At 44.7% G+C, this 26,564-nt stretch overlaps 1 protein-coding gene across 2 annotated transcripts in view; it reads left to right on the top strand.

Moving 5' to 3' along the window:
* The window catches only part of Mtor (mechanistic target of rapamycin kinase), a 123,938-nt gene that overhangs the window by 84,359 nt on the left and 13,015 nt on the right, over positions 1–26,564 (top strand). For both annotated transcript variants that reach the window (XM_020168600.2, XM_074081357.1), the window contains exons 30-46: positions 926–1,065; positions 5,734–5,834; positions 8,124–8,239; positions 9,578–9,655; positions 9,858–9,965; positions 13,036–13,161; positions 13,239–13,370; positions 17,134–17,249; positions 18,604–18,721; positions 21,694–21,942; positions 22,595–22,695; positions 23,345–23,441; positions 23,722–23,820; positions 24,151–24,273; positions 24,443–24,625; positions 25,326–25,460; positions 25,654–25,828. In XM_020168600.2, coding sequence (XP_020024189.2) covers positions 926–1,065; positions 5,734–5,834; positions 8,124–8,239; positions 9,578–9,655; positions 9,858–9,965; positions 13,036–13,161; positions 13,239–13,370; positions 17,134–17,249; positions 18,604–18,721; positions 21,694–21,942; positions 22,595–22,695; positions 23,345–23,441; positions 23,722–23,820; positions 24,151–24,273; positions 24,443–24,625; positions 25,326–25,460; positions 25,654–25,828 — 2,197 coding nt within the window. The remainder of the gene's footprint in view (positions 1–925; positions 1,066–5,733; positions 5,835–8,123; positions 8,240–9,577; positions 9,656–9,857; positions 9,966–13,035; positions 13,162–13,238; positions 13,371–17,133; positions 17,250–18,603; positions 18,722–21,693; positions 21,943–22,594; positions 22,696–23,344; positions 23,442–23,721; positions 23,821–24,150; positions 24,274–24,442; positions 24,626–25,325; positions 25,461–25,653; positions 25,829–26,564) is intronic.

Below are 26,564 nucleotides of genomic sequence, written 5' to 3' on the forward strand. Positions count from 1 at the left end.
GCATTATGTCATACAAATTGCACTGCAGAATCATACCATTGTTAAAGAACTCCTGGAGAGTCATTACCCTGGCCTAGTGGGGAAATAGTCAATTACTGAGCTGATAAAGAAGCCCAGAAGACAAACTTAGGTGAAGGGCAAAAGGAAGGCAGACAGAAAACACATAAAACAGTCTGCTGGTCATATATGGAGTCCTGGTCCGTAACTTCAAGACTGTAGCACCTCTTATGTGGACGACAGTCACCATTAGCGTGGCACTCTGTCTGCCAGGGTAATGGAATCCCTCCTTTGGCTCTGACAATGGTAGAGATGCCAAGTGCTACACAGGAGGGAACATTGGATGGTAGATTATAGAAGAAGGGAAAAGTTGTCCAAAGAATTTTAAGTGGTAGTGTTCTATTGTATTTTAAATTATTTCCTGAAAGTTTAAAAATGCATTAAGGATGCAGAGAATCAAAAACTTTTTAAAAGGGAGTTGTTTGCCTAGAGCAAATATGCAGATGTGTCCTGGTCTTTCTGGCTTCAGGAGGAAAGCAGCTGCCATCCCTGCCACACAGTCCAATGTCAGCATTCCAATGAATTCAGGCCTTAACACCTTTGAAGGGGCTCTGGTTGGGATTCTGCTCCCCATGAATGATTTCCCTTGTCTTGCTGGTATTCCAGTGACCCCTACCTATTCTGGGCAGGAAGTGATGGGGGTGAGCGTGGCCTGACATGTGCTCTGAAATTATCCTAGGATCCTGAATTTGTCCATTTGTTGCCCAGGAACCAGCATTTCTACCTGCACCCTTTCAATCCAGGCTCAGACATACTGTGGTGATATAGGTGAAGTGTCATGGACACAACAGACCACCTTAGGAAACAGTATGTGTATTAAAAACAGTTTTGTTCTCTGTGACTCACAGTAGTTCTCTTTCTTTTCCAGGAGATCCAGGCCACTTGGTATGAGAAGCTACATGAGTGGGAGGATGCTCTTGTTGCCTATGATAAAAAGATGGACACCAACAAGGATGATCCGGAACTGATGCTGGGCCGTATGCGCTGCCTTGAGGCCTTGGGGGAATGGTGAGCCGATTTGGGGATGTGGCCTGAGTGCCATGGGTGTCTTTCCCCAAACAGTTCTTACTTCACATTCTGACCTTGTTCCACTTGAAATTTTCCTAGGATTCATCTGTCACTTTGGTATTTTTAATATCTATCCCCTCTCAACTGCTAAATAGCAAAGTAGTTCTTTTAAAAAAAAACAAAACATTAAACTTTGTAACTGTAGGACAAGATAGCCATGAATGTGTTCAGCCTCTATAGTGAGGTTGATGGACCAAGCACGTAAACAGAGACTAGGTCTGAGAGGACAGCCTTCTGTACCTCATTTACAGATATTCTTTTGGAAAGTTGATTGTTGCTTTTACTTCTCAATACAAGGCATTTCTAATTCTCATGACAGAAGATGTTATAGTGCTTTTTGTATGTTTTTGCGGTGCTAGAATTTGGATTTAGAGCCTCATACTTGCCAGGCAGGCATTCTACCACTAAAGCCACCCCACCAGCTTCTGATGTTGTAATGTTTTGCATGAAAAGTTAATGTCAGTGAATTTAGCCTTAGGTATTGGACGATAGATAGATAGATAGATAGATAGATAGATAGATAGATAGATAAAAATTATTTGAAATTAGCTTAGACTTTTAGGGTTTTTTGGTTTTTTTTTGTTTTGTTTTGTTTTTTTGTGGCACTGGGGTTTGAACTCAGGGCTTCACTCTTGCTAGGCAGGAACTCTACCACTTGAGCCACACTTCCAGCCCAAAATCAACCTGAATTAACTGTTATTAGGCAGAATTCAAAAGTGTTATTTATTTCCATAAATAAATTCATATTCATTCCCCTCAACAAATTGAGAAAGCATATTGTATCAAATCTGCTTCATTAGTTTATACAACCAAAACTGTTTTAAGTCTGACAAGTATCTAAAAATGCACTGTCCAATTTGGTAACAACTAGCCACGTGCAGCTTTTTTGGTGGCAGTAATGGGGTTGAACTCAGGGCTTCATGCTTGTGAGGCAGGTGCTCTATCGGTTGAGCCACACCTCCAGTCCCCAGCTATTTAAATAAAATTTAAAATGTCACTATGGCGACATCTCAGGCTCTCAGTAGCACATGGGGCTGATGGCTGCCACACTGGACAGTCCATACAGAATGTTTCCATTATCATATGGTCTTGTTACGTAAGCTCTGATTGGTGGCAAAAGACAGATGTGTTCAGAATTAATCACATTATTTCAAGAACAATTTTTTTTCTGCTTTCAGCCCTACTGTTATATAGCTATATCTTATTAAAAGAAAGATAAAACAAGATGTTATTAAAATTCAGCTTTAATCAATTCCTGAAATGCTTTAGAGTCCCCCGTGGCCTTTGGATTTACATTCGAATATCACAGCTTGGCTTTCAAAGCTTTTCTTTCTTTCTTTCAGTTTTTTTTTTTTTTTTGTATTATTTTTTGTTTTTGAGACAAGGTCTTGTTATATAGCCCAGGCTTGCCTCAACTTGCAATCCTCCTGCCTCAGCCTCCAAGTGCGACACCATGCCCACTTCAAAGCCTGTCTTACTGTGGCTTCAGCCCAGTTCTTTAAGCAATTCTCAGTGGACTTCTGGCCATATTATTTGCCCTTCTTCAAACCCCACATGCATTCATTTAGTTCCTCAGACTTACATCTCAGCTCCTGCTGCTCCTTTTCTACTTTTTGAAATCCTCCCTACCATTTCTTCCTTCTTGAAGTATTTCTTGTCCTTTCCCTTCCAGTCATCCCCGTTTCCAAATTACAGATGACCACCGTCTCTGGTTTTACTAAGTAAGAACAGCTTAGATTCATTGGAAGAAACTTGAGATGTGATTACTTGAGAGTGATTTTGTCCAGTCCCCTCGTTATGGTTGAGGAAACTAATCTCAGAGTTGAGACAGATTGCCTGCAATCTCCCAAGAGTGGAGTGATACAGGTCTTCTAGCTTTTCAGTTCTCATCTGATCTCTTGGGGTCTTTCCAATTTTATAATTATCTATAAAGTGTAAGTGGCTAGTGGTGCTGACCAAGGGATTTAAGAATGCAGGAGACTAAAAAGGATTTAAAAAGAGATGAAAGAAGCAGAATTCTTTTCCTGATCATATTCGGTTTTCTGATATGCTTTAATCAGTCAGTTCTGTTTAAAGTACAATTTCTAAATTTCTTTTGGCTTGAGCATGTATATATTCTGAACCCTTCTAAGGCAGGTGTTTACCTGAGGTGGCATTAGGAATGATCTGAACCTTCCAGTGAGTTAAGACTCTTCCCCTCTCCCTGTGTTCATCTACCTCCAGGAGGCTAATTAGGAGAGACATCCTCCTAGTCTTGTGGCCCATGCAGCCTACCTGCAGCCAAAGTGAACCAAGGTAACCCCTCCTCATACTGTTTGCACACAGCCTTTGAAAACAGATTCCCCTGGATTGAGATCACAAGCAGCCAACCAAGGGAGGCATTCCAGATGGAAGAGTTTGCTAAACTTTCTGCCTCTGCTTTAGGTGGGAAGTCAGAGTCAGGAAGGGTGGTCTTTTGCCTAGTCCCTTCCTGGTGTACAGCAGTGACCCAGAAACTTATCCTACCTAGCTGTTGCTTCATGGACTATATTTTTTATTTATTTGTTTTTGTCCCTCAACCCCCACGCACCCTTGAGAGTTCAGACTTACTTAATATATCCTGTGTTGTGTTTGTACCAATTGTCTTTGGGAGGAGTGTCCCCTGCCTCTGTGTGTCTATTATCGGAATGTCATATGTGGGCTCTGACAGCTGCTCACAGCCACATACCTGGTGAATTCAGGTAGCGTCTGTGTCACTGTCAGAAGTCCTAGCAGGGCTTCTGCATTGCTCCCTGCTCCTTCTCTTGGGACAGCAGTATGTGGGATTTAATCTCCAGGCTTGATTCCTGCCTGTAGATGAAAAGAAAAACTAAATCCCAGGACCTGTGGTACAGAAACAGGTAATCCTGACAAAAAAAATAGAGGGAGGCTGATTTACCTATGGGCACCAACCATTAAAAATTTGAATTCTCAGCTTGGAAAGACCTTTTGGAGATGATGTAGCTTTCTCTCCTACCTCCAGGAGACTATAGGAATCTCCAGGCAAGATCCTAACAAAAATATACTGCAGAGGTGAACTGCTCCTATGCTCTGAGCCAGTGGTTGTCAAACTGGCCTCTTCAGCAGCGACTTTGACATCCCATGGAAACTTGTCTGAAGTGCGCATTCTCAGGACCCCTCCCCAGACCTGCTGAATTGGAAACAGAAGCTCATGGGGACATGCCCAGCCATCTGGAGGATCCTGATGCATGTAGTAGAGAACCGCTGCTCTGATCTAATCCTAGAGGAGCTCAGGAGTGAAGGCTTCCAAGTCTGGGTAGCAAGAAACCAATGCTTCTGTTCATCCTACTCCTCTCACGAGCTTCAATGAATGCATAGGGCAAAGTCACCCACTTCTTTTTTTTTTGGTCTCTAGTGAATATCGAGTGCTTGAGCATGTGCCAGAGAAACTGAAGTTACTCTCTACTTTGCTCAATAATGGATAATGGCCCTGAGCACTTTAAGCATGGTCACATAAGCTCAGTGGGGTCAGTCTGATCCTTTCGGCATGGTTGACTTCAGCATCTTAATCCTCCAACATCACCTTATTGTACAGTGTGGGTCATGTCACACGAGACTTCTGACCTAAGCCACTTGGAACTTAAGCCCTTTCTCTTGACTTCACTTCCAATTGCCAAGTTAAAACACACTGCAGCATATCTTTTAAAGAGCAGCAGAAATGATCTTGAAGTTCACCTGAATGAAATCAGGGCTGGCCTTTGCACAGTGGGAGAGTTTTATTTCCTTCATTCATAAGTGGAACATGGAAGGATAGTAGTTATGTTCTCTGTCTCCCCCACCCCACCCCCCGTGACATGTGACACACAGTCTGTCACACACACACACACAGACTGGGGATTGAGACCAAGACCTTGCATGTGCTAGACGAACTCTATACCACTGAGCCACACCCCGTTCCTAAGGAGGGCGCAGTTTTAACCATCAATAGGAAGTCCCTATTCTTGACAGGACTTCTACTCTTTTTATGTATCAGGGTCTCTTAGTCCTCATCCATACTCTTGGTAATTATGCAACATTCTGAAAATAAGCAGCATCTAGATTTCTTGTCAATGGACCATTGTAGAGCCTTTCTTTTGTACAGATTGACTTAATGTGGTTTTCATCTCAGACTGAGACCATTTGTCCAATTCTTTTAAGAGCTACTCTCCTTATAGCTTGGGCCCAAAATGAATGTCCAGATGTGTCTTTTCAGATTGCTTTCTCTGTAGGCCTGCCAAAGGAAAAGAGCCTAGACTGCACTGGCAGAGGAGAGAAGTTATTCAATATTTATGAAGGTGCCAGATGTTCAGGGCATTTCACATCACATAGAATTAGACACGGTCCCTATCCACTGATAAACTTACACTCAAATTATGAGCACCAGGCCATAAATACCACAAGTAGCCCATCCACTTCTTTGTTATATGACCCAGCAGAACGTGCTTTCTATGTAAAGGCTCCCAGTTCAAGGCAGGCCCAGTTACTCCAGTTCCTCTATAGCACCAGCTAACCCAAGGGGCTGGAGAGGAATGTTGGTGGGTTGTAGAGGGAATTTTGGTTAACCTGACTGCATGTTTTCTTTTCCTTCAGGGGGCAGCTCCACCAGCAGTGCTGTGAAAAGTGGACCCTGGTTAATGATGAGACCCAAGCCAAGATGGCCCGGATGGCTGCTGCAGCGGCGTGGGGTTTAGGTAAGACTCCGCATGGGCACCCAGCCAAGGAAGGAGCAAGTGAAGCTGGGGCTTTGTCAAAGAATTGAGGCACCGTGGCTACAAGGAGGATGTCAGTCTGTAGAAGTGTAAAACTGTCTCTGCCCTCCTACTTCTACATCTTCCTCTGTCCTTTCTACCGTAGGATTTTGACTAACTTGTTAGCAAGCATGGGTAAAATGAATCCTCATAAGGAGGCCAAAGAAGACAATGAGCAAGTGTCAGAACTGAGATGTGGTGGATGAGAACACCACACTCCATGCACTCACACCAAACACTTCTGACACCATGAGTATCGGGTTTCACACACACACCATGCATTTCTCCAGCAGACACCAGCTGGGTGGTCCTTTAATTCTGACATTGTGTACCTGGAAATAGCGTCAGATCCCACAGTTTAAGAACTCAGACCCACAAGACTGCCCCCACTTCAGACTCAAGGACCAGGGTGTGCCTTGTGTTTCTGCTGACCTGGTATAAATCAGGATTCCCACAATCTTCTCAGGTTCTATATTTACTAGGATGCCACACAGAGCTCAGGGAAACACTTTACTTTTGTTTATCAGTTTATTGTAAAAAACACATGTGAACAGGTGCAGAGGGCAAAGTCCAGAAGGGTCTGCAACACAAGAGCTTCTCCCTCCATAGAGCTAGGGTGCATGAGGGTACATTTGCCAACCTTTTGGGTCTCGTTGTTTGGGAGCACTCTTATCATGCAGGAAATTCTAGGGTTTTAGGAGCCCTGTGCCAAGAAACAGGAGCAAAGATCAAATGTATTTCTTCTTAAACCATAGTGGGATTTGTTGTTGTTTGTCTTCAACAAAATACTGGTTTATTTTTCTCCCTGATAAATAAAGTCTAGAGGTAGGCATTCCCAGACTGGTGTTTTGGTTCCATTGTCAATAGCTTTTTTTCCGCATTTTTACATGGCATACCTAGTCCATGTCATAATCTAGTATGGTTGTTGGATTTCTATCAATCCTGACTTTATTCCAAACAGGAGTAAAAGGAGAAAGCAGTTGTCTGCCTCTTATTTCTTAGTGTGAAACTTTCCCAGCATATCTAGAAGTGAATAGTACAACAACCCCACTTACCCTTCACCTGCTCCAACAATTATAAACATTTTGACTATTTTGTTTTCTCTGTTCTTGCTGCTTGACACTTCACCCACCTCACATCTTCTAGACTATTGTAAAGCAGAAGTCTTCCTTTTAATCCCTACAGAAATGTAGATTTCTGATACCAGGGCCCAGCTGAGGGCTTGGGAAGCGCGTGTTCCAAAGACATTTCTAATAGGAGGAGAAAGGATAGGTAGAATGTGGAGTCTGGAGGAAGATGGCACAACTGCTCACCTCTTTTCAATCCCTCCTGAGTCACAGAGCTTCTTTCCTTTTTCTGTTGTGAGCTCTGGACTGGATCCAAAACATCTTTCAAAAACAAATTACTTCCTGAGGAGTCATCATTTGCTATTTGCTTTTGCCCAGAGGTATTGAGAATGGATGAGCCAGTGGTCTGGTGAGAAAGGCAGGAAAATGCCTTGTAAAATTGACAGCCCTGCAGTTTGCAGCTAATGAGGCTGACATCTTCTATGCAGATGCTCTCAGCAGTCCTGGCATTTGATGCCAGCTCACCCCAGGGGAAGTGCGTGTTTCCTCCTGGATGCAGCCATTTCCCCGAATCTAAGATGACACAAAGACCACTGCCGTGTGACCCAGCCCATCTTTCTTTTGCAACAGAGCCTCTTAAAATATTTATCGCCTCCCTCCTGAAGCTAAGATATTGCCAGAGTGAAAAGGGCAACCTGTTTGTCTAATCCTGTCCCCTATCTGCGTAATGGCCATTTTCAATTATGTAGAGAAAAATGTGATTTCCCAGTGTACCATTGAACTTCAAGGTGCTTCTCTTGTAGGGAAGAATGTGATTTCTTCTCACCTAGGGAGGCCTGTAGGATCTCTTGAGCTTAGTGAGGGATGGCATTCAACCCACCTGATGTGCAGGCTGTGCCCTCATGCGCTTCCTCTCATCTTTTATGATGCTTTCTGGGACAGCAATGTAGTTGTGTGTTTGGAAGGCAAATGTGGTTTGTTACATCAATCCCCACAATAGATAGAGGGTTTCTGCAGGATTTTCATACATCAGGCTCAAGTTCATTTGACTTGTTTGTACCACAAGCTAAGTGAAAGTAACAACTGCATAGCTTACTTGAGATGTTGCCTTTAGTCCAAGTGGCTGACCACCCTAGTGCTTCCTTACATGTGTTTGTGAATGTAGGTCAGTGGGATAGCATGGAAGAGTACACCTGTATGATACCACGGGACACCCATGATGGTGCATTTTATAGAGCTGTGCTGGCATTACATCAGGACCTCTTCTCCTTGGCACAACAGGTAAAAACTTACATGTATCCAGATATTCCAGCGAAGAAAAAATTATGGTACATGTCCTGTCAGTGCCTAAGCTCATGGGCTTGGGTAAATAGGCTATTATACTTCAGTTCTTGATTTATTTGGCTCTGTTAGAATGGCCTTGATGCATAATACTCACTTAGAAGAAGACCAGCAGCACATCAGCAGGGACTGTGTTCTGTTTGGAGGGTAGAGGATGGGTTCTGGAAGTTGCCATTGCAATAGCTCTGGGAGTTAACTTCTTCAATCATTGTTGCACCTTTTTACCACTTTGCCTTAGCATTCTGTCTTTTTTCAACAGTACTGGGGTTTGAACTCAAGGACTCATGGGTTGCTAAGCAGGCGCTCTACCACTTGAACCACTGCACTAGCCCATTTTTGTGTTGGGTATTTTTAAGATAGCATCACATAAACTATTTGCCTGGGCTAGCCTCGAACCGTGATCCTCCTGATCTCTGCCTCCCAAGTAACTAGGATTACAGGCATGAGCCACCAGTGCCCAGCCATGCCTTAGCACTCTTATAATGAGAGAAGTTTCACCAAAGGAGAATTCAGAGCTAGTGATCCCCATAGTGCAGCAGATATCAGTCACAAGGGTCTTCTGGTCATGCAAGGACAGCACCCAAGGAGGCACATCTGTGCTGACTTGTGGAATGGAACAACGACATGATTGCATTCGCCTTGTCAGGCACCAGACTGTCTTCCATGAGTTGTTCTGGTAAATGATCTGAGCCCTTTGGGGATGGGAACACAGTAATTAACCTTAAATGTTGAGAAAAGGAAAAGCTCTTCATGAGTAGTTTTCATTGATGGCACAGAGAAGACTCAAACTGCAGTCCTGTGGTGTGCCTGAGCTAAAAAGTACATGGCAGGAACCCAGACCTGGGCCTTCTGAGTCAAAGACTCACCAGTGGCTCACTCCTATAATCCTAGCTACTCAGGAGGCAGAGATCAGGAGAATCACAAGTTGAAGTCAGCCCAAGCAAATAGTTCCTGAAACCCTATCTTGAAAGAAAAAAATGCAAAAAAAGGGCTGGTGAAGTGGCTTAAGTGATAGAGTGCCTGCCTAGAAAGCATGAGACCCTGAGTTCAAACCCCAGTGCCACCAAAAAAAAAGAAAAAAAGAAAAAGAAAGAAATTGGATAGTGTCCTTCTCAAGCCATTCAGTCTGGGAAAGATTTTTTCCCTTCCTTGCAGAATTTTTCTCTTCATCACTAGAGTTTAACATAAATAACTTCTGCAGCTAGTTGAGAAGCCATAAAGTAACCTTAAATTCCCAAGTCCAGAGCCCATTTCAGGGGTTCTTTATTTGTCTCCTAGTGCATCGACAAGGCCAGGGACTTGCTGGATGCTGAGTTAACTGCAATGGCAGGAGAGAGCTACAGTCGGGCATATGGGGTGAGTCTGCACGTTGTCACTTTTGAGGCTACTTTAGTTCTGTTTTTAGAATGGACTCTTGAGGACTCACAGGCTACAGAGAACATGCTTGTTTCCTGGGGTCAGCAGATACTGTGACATCAGAAAGAATGATTAAAATGAATCCTGCCTTTTGGGTTTTAGTGTAATAATTGGACTGAAATGTGTTTTATGCTTCCGTCAGGCCATGGTTTCTTGCCACATGCTGTCTGAGCTGGAGGAGGTGATCCAGTACAAACTTGTCCCTGAGCGACGAGAGATCATCCGGCAGATCTGGTGGGAGAGACTGCAGGTGAGCTGGTAGACAGCCCTGCTTCCCCTGCCCATGACCTACGTGATCCCTGTGCCGCCACCCTCCTGCTTGCACTCCAGATGCTCTTTCTGCCCCCTCAGCTGAGAAAGGCTCTTCACCTCCACTTCAGCTGTGAGAGAGTGGTCAGTTGTGAAGCCTCTTCTTACTCGTCTCTAGGAATAATAGAGAATGTGTTTAAAAAGTGGCTCTTAAGACTAGCCAGTTGGGAATCCTAGTCTCAAGATCAGCAGTTCCTAAACCTAGCCTCAACAGTATCACCTAAGAACTGCTCCCTAGCCCAAATAAATCCTGCATCTGGGGGTAGAACCAGAATCAGATTAGTCCCTGGCTCCCAGATGGCTCCTGGGTGCAACTAAAGCTGAGAACCAGCCAGGCGCCAGTGGCTCACACCTATAATCCTGGCTACTCAGGAAGCAGAGATGAGGAGATCACAATTCCAAGCTGGCCTGGGCAAATAGTTTGCGAGACCCTATCTTGAAAATACGTAACACAAAAAGACTCAAGGTGTAGGCCCTGAGTTCAAGCCCCAGTACTGCAAAAAAAAAAAAAGCTGAGAACCATTGCTCCAAATATACTTACTGGCCTGGCCACCCAGTATCCAGCTTTCCTTTGGGTTTTTTTGTTTTGTTTTGTTTTGTTTTGTTTAGCAGGGGTGGAACTCAGGCCCTCACACTTGCTAGGTAAATGTTCTTACCATTTGAGCCACTCCACCAGCAGTATCCTTTTCAGACGGGATTGCCTGATGTTCTCAACCATCAGCTATTGCTGGTGTCAGTTCCTTAGGGACATCCTAGCATTTCTTTTCAGACTTGTTTCCACTGTGGTTTCCTTTTATAAAGAAACTTTTCCAAGGCTTCCATCTACATTGCAGTGTAGCATTCTGAACATTGTAGCATGAGGAGCTGTCACCTCTCAGACCTGGGAGGGTTTCAAGTGTTCTTGCAAAGGATAGCCATTCCTCCACTCCTTGAATTACCACTCAAGAAGGAAAGATCATCAGCAAAAGAGAACGCAGGCTGGGATGTAGTTCAGTGATAGAGCACTTGCCTAGCATGCTTGAAGCCCTGAGTTCCATCCCTAGTACCGCAAATAAAAGAGAAAGTGGTGAGGGGAGAGAAACAGCCAGCCTTTACTGCTCCAACAGCCACTGCTCTCCCTGCTTCTCACAATGGACCCCCTCAATTAGAAACCATTTCTTGGCCAGATCCTTACCTAATTCCAAATTCTATTTGCAGACCAGTTGAGGTCTGTGCTTCCAGGCTTTTCAGTGGGCTGTTCAAACCTTTTGACTCTAAACTGCATTCCTGTCTGGGAAGCTCAGGACACATTCCACTGGACAGGAACGAGCAGCAGGCAAAGGAATGCCTGTGAATACAGCCGCTTTGGCTCTGAAGTGAGCACACGCAGTTCTTCTCCATGTTTTATTAGTAATTGTGAAATGCCCGGTGAATGTTTTGATGGAACATTGTCTCCTGGGCACCAAAAGGAATTCCACAAAGCAGGCATTTCCCACTTGGCTTGTACACACCCTGGTGTTTTAAGTGCTTGTAAGGGTGTGAGGACTTTCCAAATCAGAAATCTGATGGATCTTCAGACAGTTTGACAAGTGGGACTTACAAATATAGAGTTGGAGAAGGTTGTGGATAGAATGAGTCTCTCTGGAAAGGAGAGATTCATGCCTGACTGTACCAAGTTAAGAATACTGTTATTGCCTTAAGCTTTCATGACTTTCCTGTCTTCAGACAAAAAGATGCTTTTGGGCCCACAGGGAACCAAATTATTTCAACATCTGGGAGAAGCTAGCTGTTGATGATAAATAACCAAAACCATCACTCAATGTACTTTTTTCTGTTTTTCTGACTTTCCAAATCATTGTCACAGTTAATGGGATGAAAAGCTATAATCCAAGGTTGAAAATAAAGCATTACTCTGTGGTGGAAATTGGCTCTTGTGGGTGGCTTGCTGTCAAAACACTCAATAAACTGTCTGGGCTGGAAAACTGCCATTTTGTGGTCAGGTCATTAAGATTAAAATCCTCAGGCAGTGTCTGCCACGGGGCAGTTTGAGAGGTCAACTTTGGCTGCACTGGGTGTCCTCTTATCTTAGATTCTCAGGTCAGGCTCAGGCTGTACCCCATCACATTGAAAGCCAGGGAGCTCTGTTGGTAGACTTTTTAAGTTTACTTCTACAGAGAGTGGACAGCTCTGTGGGTTCACGGAATTTGCCCATGAAGCAGCAAGTCTCGGGAACCTATCTCCCCTCCTGAGTCTAACTTTTTACTAGAAAGGGTAAAAAAAGGAATAGCAATCATTTGATACAAAGTTAGCCCTTTGATAATGATTAACTTGTTCTGTTTTTCCTAATTTCAAAGAACTCAGATGTGTAAATTAATGAGGCACTTCCCCGTCTGTATATAGTTTTTGATCCGAGACAGATAGAAATGAAGAGGAGAGAGCCCAAGATGGCCAACATTCATAGTGTCCCAAAAAATCTAGTGCAGGCTTAGGCTTTAATAATGTCAGAAACATAAATGCTACCAAGTTACCAACAGTATCATTTGGAAATTTAATTGTTTCAACTTCTTATATACTTAATTAGTTTTTTGGGTTTTGAATGATACATTTTAAATTTAATTTCTTTGTCAGTGATAATCATCTTTAATCAGAAACTAAAGCAAAAACATTATGAATGCATTGTTCAGAATCCATAAAAGAAAGTGAAAAAATTTATTTAATCATCACCATAGCCCTGTGAAGTTGACACTATTTTGAGTCACTTTAAAAATCAGTCACAGAGAGGTTAAATAAATTGCCCAAAGTCACATAGTGAGTGGCAGAGCCAGGATTCAAGCGCTAGGCCCCATACCCTACTGCTTCTCAAATTGTTGAGAAGTCCCTAAGATGTGTTTCATTCACTGTATCCTGCACTTGAGAAAGTTAAGATTATATCCCTGAGTCTCCTTTTTGTTCCAGAGTGGATTTTGCTGTTGCTTATGGAGGACTAAGGTAGAGCAGAAGACAAGTCTAACCCTCATTTCTGAATGTTCCAGGGCTGCCAGCGTATCGTGGAGGACTGGCAGAAAATCCTCATGGTGCGGTCCCTTGTGGTCAACCCTCATGAGGACATGAGAACCTGGCTCAAATACGCAAGCCTCTGTGGCAAGAGCGGCAGGCTGGTGAGTGACCCTACCACATAGCGGGGTGGTGCTTCTACTCTGGTTTTGTTTATAACTTGTTCTCTCTTGTTTTTAAGGCTCTTGCTCATAAAACCTTAGTGTTGCTCCTGGGAGTTGATCCATCTCGACAACTTGACCATCCTTTGCCAACAGTTCACCCTCAGGTGACCTATGCCTACATGAAAAATATGTGGAAGAGTGCTCGCAAGGTACGTGTCCATCATCCAACAGAGACCACCTTCTCCAGAATCCTCACCTCTGATCCATACCTCACTGCCAGAAAGGAACCACCTCCCTGCAATGTCGGGGAGTTTCTTCCTAGCTTCACAAAGTTAGTCTCGGTCAAGGAGATGTACATTTATCATTGATCAAACCAGTGAATGTGGTCATAGTTATATTTGTTCATATCAAGAAAGTGGTGGGACACAGAAAAGATACAGTTTCTGCCCCTTAAGAGAAGACAGGTTGTTGGGTACAAAAGTAGCATATTCATGAAAATACAGACTAGATGGGCTGCTGAAGGTGTGGCTCAAGTGGTACAGCATTTGCCTAGCCATGTAAGACCAGAGTTCAAACCTAGTACCACCAAAAAAATAAAAAAGAAAGGAAAATACGAACTAGAGCTTTCACAATAACAATTTGGTTTTGTCAGACTTCTGGTCTCCTTTCTTGTCATCAGTTTGGATTCAAAAGCAATAAGCAGGGTATAAAGCTGAAAGAGGGAAGGGAAGTTATCTTGAAGCCAGTGTAGAATTCCTATTTGCAGACAAGCCCTTGAGAAATAGCTGTGGCTCTTGGTTTTTGTTTTTGTTTTTAAATAATCCCCCTGGGTGATGTTTGTGATTAACAAAAACTAGGCCCTGAAGGCAAAAATCACACCTGCTTTGGCTCCCCCTCCCTGCTCCAAAAGGAGGAAGGAGTCTCACAGCCTTCTCTCCCTGTTATGGTCCCAGCAATGGGGCCCCTAACGAGAGAGGAATGAAAATCAGGCACTGGAACTGGGGCTGTGGAACGAACTGATAAAAGCTATGTCTGTGAAGGCATACTGGAAGGTTGGACTGGTCTAGTACCTGACTTCTTTTGTAGGTGGTTGACTACCTGTGACTTTGAATGCCACCTAGAGTGGAACCGGCATCCCTGTGTGCAGGCACTTGGTCTTTGACTGGGCTTTACCCATTACTAATGAACCATTTCTTCTTTTACCAAATGTGCAGTTTGGGGGTCTTGCTTGAATTTTTGTTTTGTTTTTCAGTTTCTGAGCCTCCCAGGCCAGAGCATTTCTAATTTAAAGCCTGACCTCCTCCAGGCAATGAGAAAAACAGAAGGTGCTGGCTGGGTCTGAATCTGGTCTGGTTCTTTTCTATGTATGACCTCCAAGTTTTTGTCTTGCCAAAGGTGGCAGAAGGCACCTTTTGGGTGAAAATCTCAACTAAGCAGTAGCTTCTTTCAACATATGACCATGACCCTGAATTCTCCACAGAATATGACCTTTTCTTAGCAGACCAAATTCTGGTGGGATTAAAGATTTAGAGACCCAGTTAAAGTAGGTGCTTGGGCTTCAAGCCCAGAGTGTTGTTAGGGAACTCCCCAGAGAAAACACCAAGGCAATTAGTGCTGCTGAACAGGCCTCTCTGAGCTGAACTTCCTGCACTATAAACAAGCTCAGTGTTCTCTGCCTTGCCTCAGGCAGGGGAAGTGTGTGGGGAATACAATACCCTTGTCCTGCAGGAAGGCATCAGTCATAGGTATGAGTGCCCCAGGTGAGACACATGGCAGAGACCTGAGATAGGCTAGTCCCTCTGAAATGTCACTGGCCAAGAAGGTCTTCCTGTCACAAACCGCTTAGGTGTAGGACCATCAAGAACCAGAGTACTACACCTGGCCTCAGCTGGGTGGACCTGAAGGAAGCCCCTCCTTCCAAGGTCTGCTCCTTCATTTACAGGAAGGAGAGAATCTCCTTCCCTCTTCATTTCTAGAGGATGAAGAAAAGTTATAAATATATTTTCAATTCCTTGAAAATAAGTTGCCTGTGCTATAGAGTGGAGAGATACTGTATTCTTCGGTGCTGGATAAACAATACTAGTTTTCATTCCCAGCCTCCCTAGCTCTAGCAGTTTGTTTTCTGTTCAGCCTCTTGTTAAGGGCATCAAAAAAATTCAAACTCCAGCTGACACCCAGTAGATGGGCTCTAAAAGGCATCTGGCATCGCAGGTCCTTTTTTAGTTTCTGCCTGATCACTCTGAGTTAGCAGTCCCCTTTTGAGTAATAGATCTTAGCCAGGCACTTGTGACTCATGCCTATAATCCTAGCTACTTGGGAGGCTGAAATCAGGAGGGTCACAGTTCGAGAGCAACCCAGGCAAATACTTTGCAAGACCCCAACTCCAAAATAACCAGAGCAAAATGGACTGGAGGTGTGGCTTAAGCAGTAGAGTGCTAGCTTTGCAAGTGTGAAGCCCTGAGTTCAGACCCCAATAATGATCTTTTTAGTACTGCCTGCCTGCCTGCCTTCCTTCCTTCCTTCCTCCTTCCTACAGAGTCTCACTATGTAGCCCAGACTGACCTCAAACTTACCATCCTCCTACCTCAGCCTCCCAAGTACTGGAGGCCATGCCTGGCTCTTTCTTCTTAATCAGATCCAAGTCTGGCCAGTATAACTCTCCTAGAAGAGAAACTAGATAGACATGTATAATTTTCTGACTGAGAGATGTTAATCATTTCATTTTTCAAAGCTAGAATTCTGTGAAGGCAGATGTCTGCAGGAGACAGGTGTCTTGCTCACTATGGGAACATCTGTGTGCCTGCCTCCATACTCGTGTATGGATTAGCTGTCTGATAATTTGTCATATTGTACCAGCTCTGGGTTAAACCCTATCTCTTGTTGCCAGTTAATTCCTTATATTTAAAAATATCTGGGATTGGTCCTGGCCTCCAAGCCAAGGAGTTTCATTTCCCTTCAGTCCATTTTCACATCATGACATATTTCTATTAAAAATACTTCTTGAACTAGAAGTGTGACCTGTGGTAGAGTGCCTGCCTAGCAAGCGCAAGACCCCGAGTTCAAGCCCCAGTACTAGGAAAAAAAAAAAAAAACTTACAGTATTTACCATAAGGAAACCTGTTACTTACTTGCTGTGTTGAGTTCCCTCTTCTGCAGCAAAGAACACATAGCCTCCCACATGCTGTTTCCCTCCCTTTGTTACTGGATTTAGAGTTTGCCATTTTTTCTTTTGAGCTTTAGATGTTTGTGCGTTCGATCTCCATCCTGGAAGCCCTTTAAAAAAATAGTGTGGACCCTGTTCATCAAGATGCTGTTGTGTCTAGATGCGGCAGGCCTTCATGGTACTTGTGGATCTGGACTCTATGTTCCTCTTCCCCAGTGCAGCCCTGCTCCTAACTCATGCCCTCTGTTTGCTTTGTATCAAATCCCATAGTGGCTGTAGGTCTAACTGCTGAAAGATGCTCTGAACAGTTTGCTCCTAAACCACCCTGTTCACCTAGATGTCTGCCTACCTAGTGTCTTCTCCCTCTTCCATTTGGATGCACAAGGGCCTTCTCTCTTCTTATTTAGGTACTGAGGATTCTATTTTTGAATCTATAGTTTTTGCTATGCTAGAGCATCCAGAGTGCCAGAGTGTTGTAAATAAACACTAAAGTTTTACCATGCTGAAAAAATTTCCCATTAGTCTAATTTCCTCTGGGGCGATATATTGCTAGTGAAGTAAGCACTTCTTTCAGATTGCTTCATATGAATTGTTATTTGGGATAGCCAGGCACGTACTTTTCCAGGGCTTATTTAACTAGTAATTATAGTTGGCACAGAAGAGCTAAGATTTGACTTGAATAAATTATGAATGATCTAGAATAGCCCAGCCCTATGTCCTAGAGTATTCTGTTTGGAGAGGATTGACTTATGTGCCTGACAGGTTAGGCCCCATGCCAAGCCGCCCTCTGTGCATTTGTCCTGCTGCAGATCGATGCCTTCCAACACATGCAGCACTTTGTTCAGACTATGCAGCAGCAAGCCCAGCATGCCATCGCTACTGAGGACCAGCAGCACAAGCAGGAGCTGCACAAGCTCATGGCCCGGTGAGCCCCCACCCTGCAGCTTCTGCAGCAAGGAACATTCAGGGCTCCTTGGGTGGCTTGCTGCCGACATCTCTCACCTTTTCTGGTAGGGATCCTAGGCAGTCATCAGTTGGGTGTTTCACCGTTTCCACCACTTACAGTCCCAAGATTCAGCACCAAGAGTACACGTGTGCTAGCTTCCTCCTGATGGCTAATATAGGGTTAGACTACTTGGTTTCAAATGCCAGATATGCTGCTAATTTGATGTGTAGATAGATTTGACTTTAGATTAGTTACTCAACCTCTCTGTGCCTCAGTTTCCTCATCACCAAAAAGGGATAGTAAGGGTAACCTATATCCTAGGGTGGTATGAGACTTAATGGAAAGAGCATCAAGAATTAAGAGCAGTATCTGGATACAGTAGCAATCAGTAGATGTTAGCTGTTAATATTATCACTGTAAAGAATGGAAGAAGGAACTAGGTGTCAGTGGTTCACACTTATAATCCTAGCTACTTGGGAGGCTGAGATCAGGAGGATTGAGATTTGAGGCCAGCCCAAGCAAATAGTTCTTGAGACTCCCATCTCCAAAATAACTAGAGCAAAAGGGACTGGAGATGTGGCTCAAGTGGGAAAGGCATGAAGCCCTCAATTTAAACCCCAGTCCCACCAAGAAAAAAAAGAGACAGGCACCAGTGGCTCATGCCTGTAATCCTAGCCACTTGGGAGGCAGAGATCAAGAGGATCACTCTTCAAAGCCAGTCTGAGCAAATAGTTTTCGAGACCCTATCTTGAAAATACCCAACACAAGGGCTGGTGGAGTGGCTCAAGTGGTAGAGCACCTGCCTAGCAAGCATGAGGCCCTGAGTTCAAACCCCAGTACTGCCAAAAAAAAAAAAGAAAATACCCAACACAAAAAAGGTCTGGTGGAGTGGCTTAAGTGGTAAGAGCACCTGCCTAGCAAGCATGAGGCCCTGAGTTCAAACTTCAGTATCACTGAAAAAAGGAAAAAAAAAATGGAAGGAGGAAAAGAGGAAGGAAGAAGCCATACAAGAATCAATAAGACAAGTAACAACCATCTCCCACAAAACTTCAGTTTGGGGTAGATAGGTTTATGCAGGCCTGCCTATACCAGGTAGGTTTATGCTATCCTTGGAAGACAAAGGTTATGAAGAAAATACGAATCTTAAAAGTTTATCTGCACATCTCATCCCCTTCCTTCCATGCGGTTGAACATTTTACTGGTTCTAACATGTTGCTTCTTGGGAGCAAGAACAAAATACTAAAGAGTTTAGCATGCACTAAAAGTCTGTGTTCCCCTTAGGAGGGCCTTTGTGGGAAGGGAACAACAGGGAGGCTTGGTTCTCTGTTTTCAGATGTTTTCTGAAACTTGGGGAGTGGCAGCTGAACCTCCAGGGCATCAATGAGAGCACTATCCCCAAAGTACTGCAGTACTACAGTGCCGCCACAGAGCATGACCGCAGCTGGTACAAGGTGAGTCAGAGGCATATACACATATCCATCTTCACTATTCTCCATGTGCAGAGCCCAGTGACCCAACAGCTCTGCCTGAGTACTCTGTGTTCTCATGGGTACAACCAGGCCTCTGGGAGCTGGTCTGAGACTGTGACTTGTTCCTGGAATGCCTGGAGCCTGTGTCAGAGGCACAGGAAACCTACACTGTCCCTTATGCATTTCAGAGAAGCAGAAGGATTGATTGATTCTTTCTGAGAAATATCATTAGGACTAGGGATGTAGCTCAGTGGTAGAGTACTTGCCTAGCAGGTTCAAAGCCCCGGTTCCATCCTCAGCACTGAGAGAGAGAGACAGAGAGAAATACTTATTGTTACACTGTTGTTTTATGTGTGGCACTGAGGTTGCTTAGGAGCATCTGGACACATGGTTAATCTCTGGAACTTTGCCTTCCCTGGGGTCATCTGTTCCTTCCTAAATTCTTCCTGATTCCCATCCCAGCCACTCCTAAGCTAAGAACTTAACTTTTTTGTTTTTGTTGGAAGGATCTGGGTAACATCCTGTTATATTACAGGAAGCCTTTCAAAAAGACAACAGAAAATGTACAAATGATGTGACTGGCTGGTACAGGGGGGTAACTACTGGAAATGTACGTCTTTGGGGAAGCACACATTCCACCTTTTTCATTCCTCTTCTGAGGGGTCTCCTGTAATAGCTGATTGATACAGTAGATGTCATTGGTTTTTTTTCTTTTTACAGAATCTCCATAACTTACTAATACTTTGTGAATTAATCCTTCTAGGATCAAACTTACATCTGAAAATCACAGAGTCATTCACAATAAAAATCTTATCCTTTAAGCATGCTTCAAGGTGATCTGAAAAATGCCCATTTGGGACTGAGGATGTAGCCCACTGGTACAGTACTTTTCCAGCATGTGCAAAGCCCTGGGTTCAATCCCCAGCAATGCAAAAATAAAATAAAAAATTTTGAGCTGGTGCCAGTGGCTCACACTTGTAATCCTAGCTACTTGGGAAGCTAAGATTGGAAGGATCAAGGTTTGCAGCCAGCCTGGGCAAATAGTTCATGAGATCCTATCTCCAAAATAAACAGAGCAAAATGGATTAGAGGTTTGGCTCAAGCAGTAGAGTGCCTGCTTTGCAAGTACAAAGTCCTGAGTTCAAACCCCTGTCCCACCAAAAAAATAAAAATATAAGTAAATCACCCATTTGTGATATGAATGGTAACTACCCCTCTCTGGGACAGCTGTGTATCCAAAGCTAGAAAAAAATGAATATCGAATCAATATCGTAAACTCTTAGTGGGAACCTTATTAATCAGAACTGGGCCCTAATCAAAGTTACCTTTTTCACTCAGCTTTTAGAAAAGAAGTAGATCACTAGGGGAAAAAAACCTGATTCCAGGAATTGTAGTTTTAATGTTTAAAAGCATTTCCAAGTATAGGTCTCTGTTTTTATGATGCCTTCTACCAGAATCTCATAGCACTATTGTTCTTATTCACCTTGATTCCAGGTCCATTCCTGGCATTTAATAATGTATAAGAGGTGTTTGTTGAATAAATGAAGGCATGGGAAAATTGAACCCAGATCACTGCAGAGTCTTACTCATCAGTCATGATCAGTCTGCTCTACTTTGATGGGAAAGCGGACACGTTTATTATAAGTCTTCAGCAAGGAACACAAAGAAAGTTCCTGATTATACAGAAAGTCCAACTGTTAGTAGATTGTTTAATGTCCTGCTATCACTGCAAAGTTACTGTCCCAAATAAAACTCTACCTTGGTTTCTTACCTCACAGTGGTATACTATAGAGGACTGCAGCTCAAAACCTCAGAGATGCAAATAGTTCTCCTTTATCCAAATAGACACCAGGTTTCTATAGAGCAGACATTAGATACTGGTTCGCTGCCAGGCCTTTGACCAGATGTTAGATCCAGAAAGATGGAAAAGGCTCACCCTCCCTCATGCTGCTGGCTCTTGATGCCTGTCCTTGCCTTCTGTCATGTGATTTGTTAAGATTCAACCATCAGCTAGCAGAGTGGCTCAAGCAGTAGATTACCTGCCTAGCAAGTGTGAATCCCTGAGTTCAAACCCCAGAATTGCCAAAAAATGACTCAACCATCACTGAGCATGGAGGTGCACATCTGTAATCCCAACTCTCGGGAGACTGAAGTAGGAGGATCTTGAGTTTGAGACCAGCCTGGGCTACATAGTAAAACCCTGCCTCAGGTTTTAAAATAAATTAATAAATATTCAACATCACTGCCCTGCAATATTGTGACAAGTGGCTGCATGCCCACAACCTCTACTGGCTTAAATAATCTGTATCATACACTTTACAACCCAGTAAAACTCCATTTTTCCATAGATGAAGTGGGGTCTTCTTGGCTCTGTATGTTCACGCCTCCATCGCCTACCCTGGCACTTTGCCAGCCTTCCTCCTTCCCCTGCTATGCCCTGAGCTGAAGGAAAATCTGTTTCCTGTGGATGCTCTGTGCTGGCCTCCAAGCATCTCTGTCCTGTTCCCTTGCAGGGAAACAGTCCTGACTGCCACCCTCTCATTTGTTCTCTTGTTGCCCAGATACAGCTGCCCTTTGAAGTCTAGCCCAGTCCCTCCTCCCTACACGGCTCCTCAGACCCCTGGTATGCCCACTGTCCACCTCTTTCTGACCCTAGTGGTAGTCCGTCTTGCAGAGTCTGTAGGCCTTCTGGTTGTGAGCAAAGTCCAGATGTCCCTTGAGACAAGGACTGTATCTTGCCCCTCTTGCTGTGACCCCACAGCACTTGTTGTAGGACCTTATGTTGTAAATTCCCATGAGATGAATGAGGCACATTAGATTCAGTAGAGCACCCCCTTCCTGTCTGTGGAAGTACACAGAGAATGGACTCTGAGGGGATAAGGTGATCACAGCCCTGCCTCACACTTCTCTCAGTCACAGCTCCCATGTCTACCCTTGACTCTTGCCCCACACAGGCCTGGCATGCATGGGCAGTGATGAACTTTGAAGCTGTGCTACACTACAAACATCAGAACCAAGCCCGTGATGAGAAGAAGAAACTACGGCATGCCAGCGGTGCCAACATCACCAACACCACCGCTGCCGCCACTACAGCATCCACTGCTGCCACCACTGCCAGCACAGAGGGCAGCAACAGTGAGAGTGAGGCTGAGAGCACTGAAAACAGCCCCACCCCGTCTCCTCTGCAGAAGAAGGTCACTGAGGTAGCCTTCCCCTCCTTCAGAACCTGGTCAGGCACAACTCTGAGCTAAAGCGCCTGAGGCTTTTCTCTGTGGCGCAGGATGGAGCTGCTCACACTGCCTGTCTGCCTTTGCTGTGGGTGGGAGGCAGCACTTGTTCATGCATGTGTATTGGGGAGCTGCCCCAGCCAAGCTGAGGAAAAGCTCCTTGTAGTGCTTCCCACGTGGATGAGCTCACCCTCTCAATACACTGTACTGTGAGTGGATGGCCACCACAGCTACAAATCCATTCTGAGGACAAGGCCTGGGGGAACTGTCCTCTGCCTTGTCCTCTCCCAATTCACCTCTCCTTGGGCTGTCAGTCCAGAATGCACCAGGGCTGCTGTCAGGGACAGAGAGCAGAACATACAGAGCCTCAGCCTTACCTCCTGTCACCCTGTTCCGGAAGCCACTATTATCCCAAGACAATGACGGTTATAAAACAATTGCCACTTACTGAGTATTTGCTGTTTGTCAGATACTGATAAAGGCTTTTCTTGTATAACTGATTTAGCATCCATAACTACCCTCTGAGGCAATTGCTATTAGTATGAAATTGAGTATGTATAAATTGAATATGTCCATTCTACACGAGAAAGCTGAGGCAAGAGTGTCACTAACATGTGTGTTCCAACAGGATTTGTCCAAAACCCTCTTGATGTACACCGTCCCTGCTGTCCAGGGCTTCTTCCGTTCTATCTCCTTGTCACGAGGCAACAACCTTCAGGATACACTCAGGTATCAGAGAAGGAGAAGATGAAACTCTGGGAGGCCTATTAGTGTCAGGACACTGAAGTCACACATACAGATCCTCTTTTCAGGCTCTGTCTTGGTCAGTACAACCAAGGTCGGCCTATGGACCTTTCTCTTCCTGTGTCTTGACGAATGATAGCTGGCCGGGCCCCACCTGTGAGGGTGAAAGCTGTGAAGATTAAGGAGGAGAAGTAAAGTTAAAGCTGCTGTGTGTGCATTATTATATAGGAATAACAAACCCATCTGTCTGCCATAGTACTTCTAAACCCCCTACCACTTTGAGAGATCTGAACAAATGACCCCAACTAGTCAGTACACAGGCTGGAGATGACAAAGCAGCCTCCTCCACTTGGGGACCTTTGGCTGGCTAAGCACCAGGCCTCCTGTTGCTTCTGTCCTGCAGGCACCTCCTTCCACACATGCAGGTTACTGTTCTCTTTGGCTGTCCTGCCAGACTTGTCTCCTCATCTGGCATAGGTCATAGTGGTCCCTGATAGGATCTAGAGTAGAATACTAGGCATGATCCTCGTGGAGCAGCCAGGAGATCTGCTGCCCATCACAGAGACTCCAAGACAAAAACCAGACAGAAGCTTGGAAATCAAATTTCCTGTGACTTCTCATCTGTCTTTTCCAGAGTCCTCACCTTGTGGTTTGATTATGGTCACTGGCCAGACGTCAATGAAGCCCTAGTGGAAGGGGTGAAAGCTATCCAGATTGACACTTGGTTACAGGTAAGGAAACTTGTTAATAAATTTTCTCTCTCCTGTGTCTCCTTTTGGAAGCAGGTAGTGGTCAGACTAGCAAGACAGCATGTGTTAAGGAAGCTGAGCTTGGTCCCAAAGTCTAGACTCCATATTCTCTTTAGTTTCTGTTAGAGAACTAAAGGGAATGAACCATTTCAGGGCCTATTAGAGCAAACAAAACAAGTTACAAGAGTCACTCCTTGGTCAGAAGAATAAAGACCTATTTTTATCTCTCATTTGCTGCCTGCTGTGTCTTTTTGAATGCCAGGTTATACCTCAGCTTATTGCAAGAATTGATACACCCAGACCCTTGGTGGGGCGGCTAATTCACCAGCTTCTTACAGACATTGGTCGGTACCACCCCCAGGTATGTGGAAACCCTGGGCAGTTTCTCATCTGCATCATTGATCTTTGGTTTGGTGGCCAGCCTTTGCTAAAGCTGCTCCAGAGACAAGTTCAGGAACTGGAGCCAAGTGTTCTGTCCTACCCTAGGAGGTCTGTCCAGCCAGCAGGGGTCTGGTGGCCTACAGGACTTCCTGAAAAGAAAAAGTCCCCTCCAAGATGGAGTGGCCCCTTCCTCATAGACTCACATGATATTAATGTCATTCTTACTACTTCTTTGACCAACCTCTTTTAAAACGCACATCAGGTTCCTTTCACACGTCTCTTGGTAAATATTCCTCTGTGTTTGCTTCAGGCCCTCATCTACCCCCTGACAGTGGCTTCCAAGTCTACTACAACAGCCCGGCACAATGCAGCTAACAAGATTCTGAAGAACATGTGTGAGCACAGTAACACCCTGGTTCAACAGGCCATGATGGTGAGTCTGGAGCCAACCTGACCTCCACTGACCCAGCCACCAGCCAGAGGTGTCAGGAAATTGTTTCTCTTCTCCATGACACTGCTGCACACTCACTCTAGCTTGCCAAGTCAGATCTTCCCAAGTGTAGCTCATCCTTGGTGCTTCCCTTCCTCCCTCTTTGATCCAGGTAAGTGAGGAGCTGATTCGAGTGGCCATCCTCTGGCATGAGATGTGGCATGAAGGCCTGGAAGAGGCGTCTCGTCTGTACTTTGGGGAAAGGAATGTGAAAGGCATGTTTGAGGTGCTGGAGCCCCTGCATGCTATGATGGAGCGGGGCCCTCAGACACTGAAGGAGACATCCTTTAATCAGGTATGTGATAGGAGAGCACAAGAGGACATCGTCATGGCCTTCTTCAGACACTTTCCTTCTGGCCCTTCCACTGCCTTTAATGAAATATGCTCCAGCAGTGGCCAGAGTGTACAAAAACACCAGAAATAAGCAGGGCATGGTGACACATGCCTGTAAGCCCAACACTTGGGAGAGAGAGGAGGAGGATTATGAATCTGAGACCAGCCTGGGCCTCGAACTGTGGCTCAAAAAACAAACAAGGGCTGGCAGTGTGGCTCAAGTGGTAGAGTGCCTGCCTAGCAAGCACGAGATCTTGAGTTTAAACCCTAGTACCTCAGAAACAAACAAAAAGCCACCAGAAATCTCCCTACTTCTTTTTTTTGGCCATACTGGGGACCAAACTCAAGTCCTCATCCATGTCAGGCAAGCACTCCAACAATGAGCCATGCCTTCAGCTCCATCCTGAAACTTTAACTAGAAAATCACAAAGTTTCAGAGGTTATCTTAGCTCTCTACCTTACCCTTTCCTAACAAGTCATCCTTATGACCTGGAAGCTCCATGGTTGGGAACCACAAAGCTACTCTTGCTTACCAGTTGCTTCCCAGCACCTTCTGACCACAGTAGACTCCCAAAGGATATCTGTGATTTGCTCGAGGATTTAGCCTCCTGGCTTAGTGGCCACCTTGACAACTTGCAAATTTGCACTGCTTTCGCTCTTAGGCATATGGTCGAGATTTAATGGAGGCTCAAGAGTGGTGCAGGAAGTACATGAAATCAGGGAATGTCAAGGACCTCACCCAAGCCTGGGACCTCTATTATCATGTGTTCAGACGGATCTCCAAGCAGCTGCCCCAGGTAGGATTTTCAGGCTTCCGGCAGAGTTAACTATTTTGCTACCTGTGAACTTCCTATACTCATCTTTATTTCACTTCTACCCGCAGACTTTGGAACAAGTAATTGCTTGTAGCAATCCAATGAAAAATAACTGAATTGCAGTTAAATTTCTCCCTGGAGGCAGAAAACTAAATCCTGTGGTGATTGTTCACAGCTTACATCCTTAGAGCTGCAGTATGTTTCCCCGAAACTTCTGATGTGCCGGGACCTTGAATTAGCTGTGCCAGGAACGTATGACCCCAACCAGCCAGTCATTCGCATTCAGTCCATAGCCCCGTCTTTGCAAGTCATCACGTCCAAGCAGAGGCCCCGGAAGTTGACCCTCATGGGTAAGGACCACTTGCATTCCTCCCCCACCCCGTTTCCTCTCCCCTCTTCTGCACTTACTGCCTGCCATTCCTACCATTAATCTTGCATGCTGCAGCTCTGTCTCCTTGAGCTCCTCGATCACTCACCTAGAGCTGCTTGTTGAAGTGTGGCTAGCAATCATTCACATGGGCGACTGGTTATGATGGGCTGGTGCTGGGATCTGATGGGGCCAACAAAAGGCATCTGGTGCAGCCATGGAAAGTGGCAAGCTACTTTCAAGAGCTTCTAGGCTCTTGAATATTCTTTGTTTAACATCATAGTCTGTCTTTTGGAAGATGATTGTATAAAATGAACAAACTGATGTAGAAATGAATCCTCAGTGAGATTTGGTAACAAAGGGCCACTAGAGTTTCCCTCAGGGGTAGAGTCCTACCTACTAGGACAGTTGAGGGAGGCCCAAGTATGGTGGTGGTACCCTGAAGTCTCTCATGCTCAATACTGCTCATTTCCGAAACACAATTTTGGTTATTCATCAACACCAGTTAATCATGGTTCACAGATGATGGTGTCTTAAGGGGCTGGTATCTGTTAATGCAAAAACATGGGTCATTCAAGTTCTCAGAGTGTTTAATTAAAGAAATTTAATGACGGAGCTGCTTCAAGTGGCATGAACAGGGCTGATGGAGTTGCTCAAGTGGTAGAGGGCCTGCCTAGCAAGAGGCATGAACAAAGTCAAGAGAATCCAGGGAGCACCTA

Source organism: Castor canadensis, chromosome 7, assembly GCF_047511655.1.
Source record: "Castor canadensis chromosome 7, mCasCan1.hap1v2, whole genome shotgun sequence".
Lineage (NCBI taxonomy): Eukaryota > Metazoa > Chordata > Mammalia > Rodentia > Castoridae > Castor > Castor canadensis.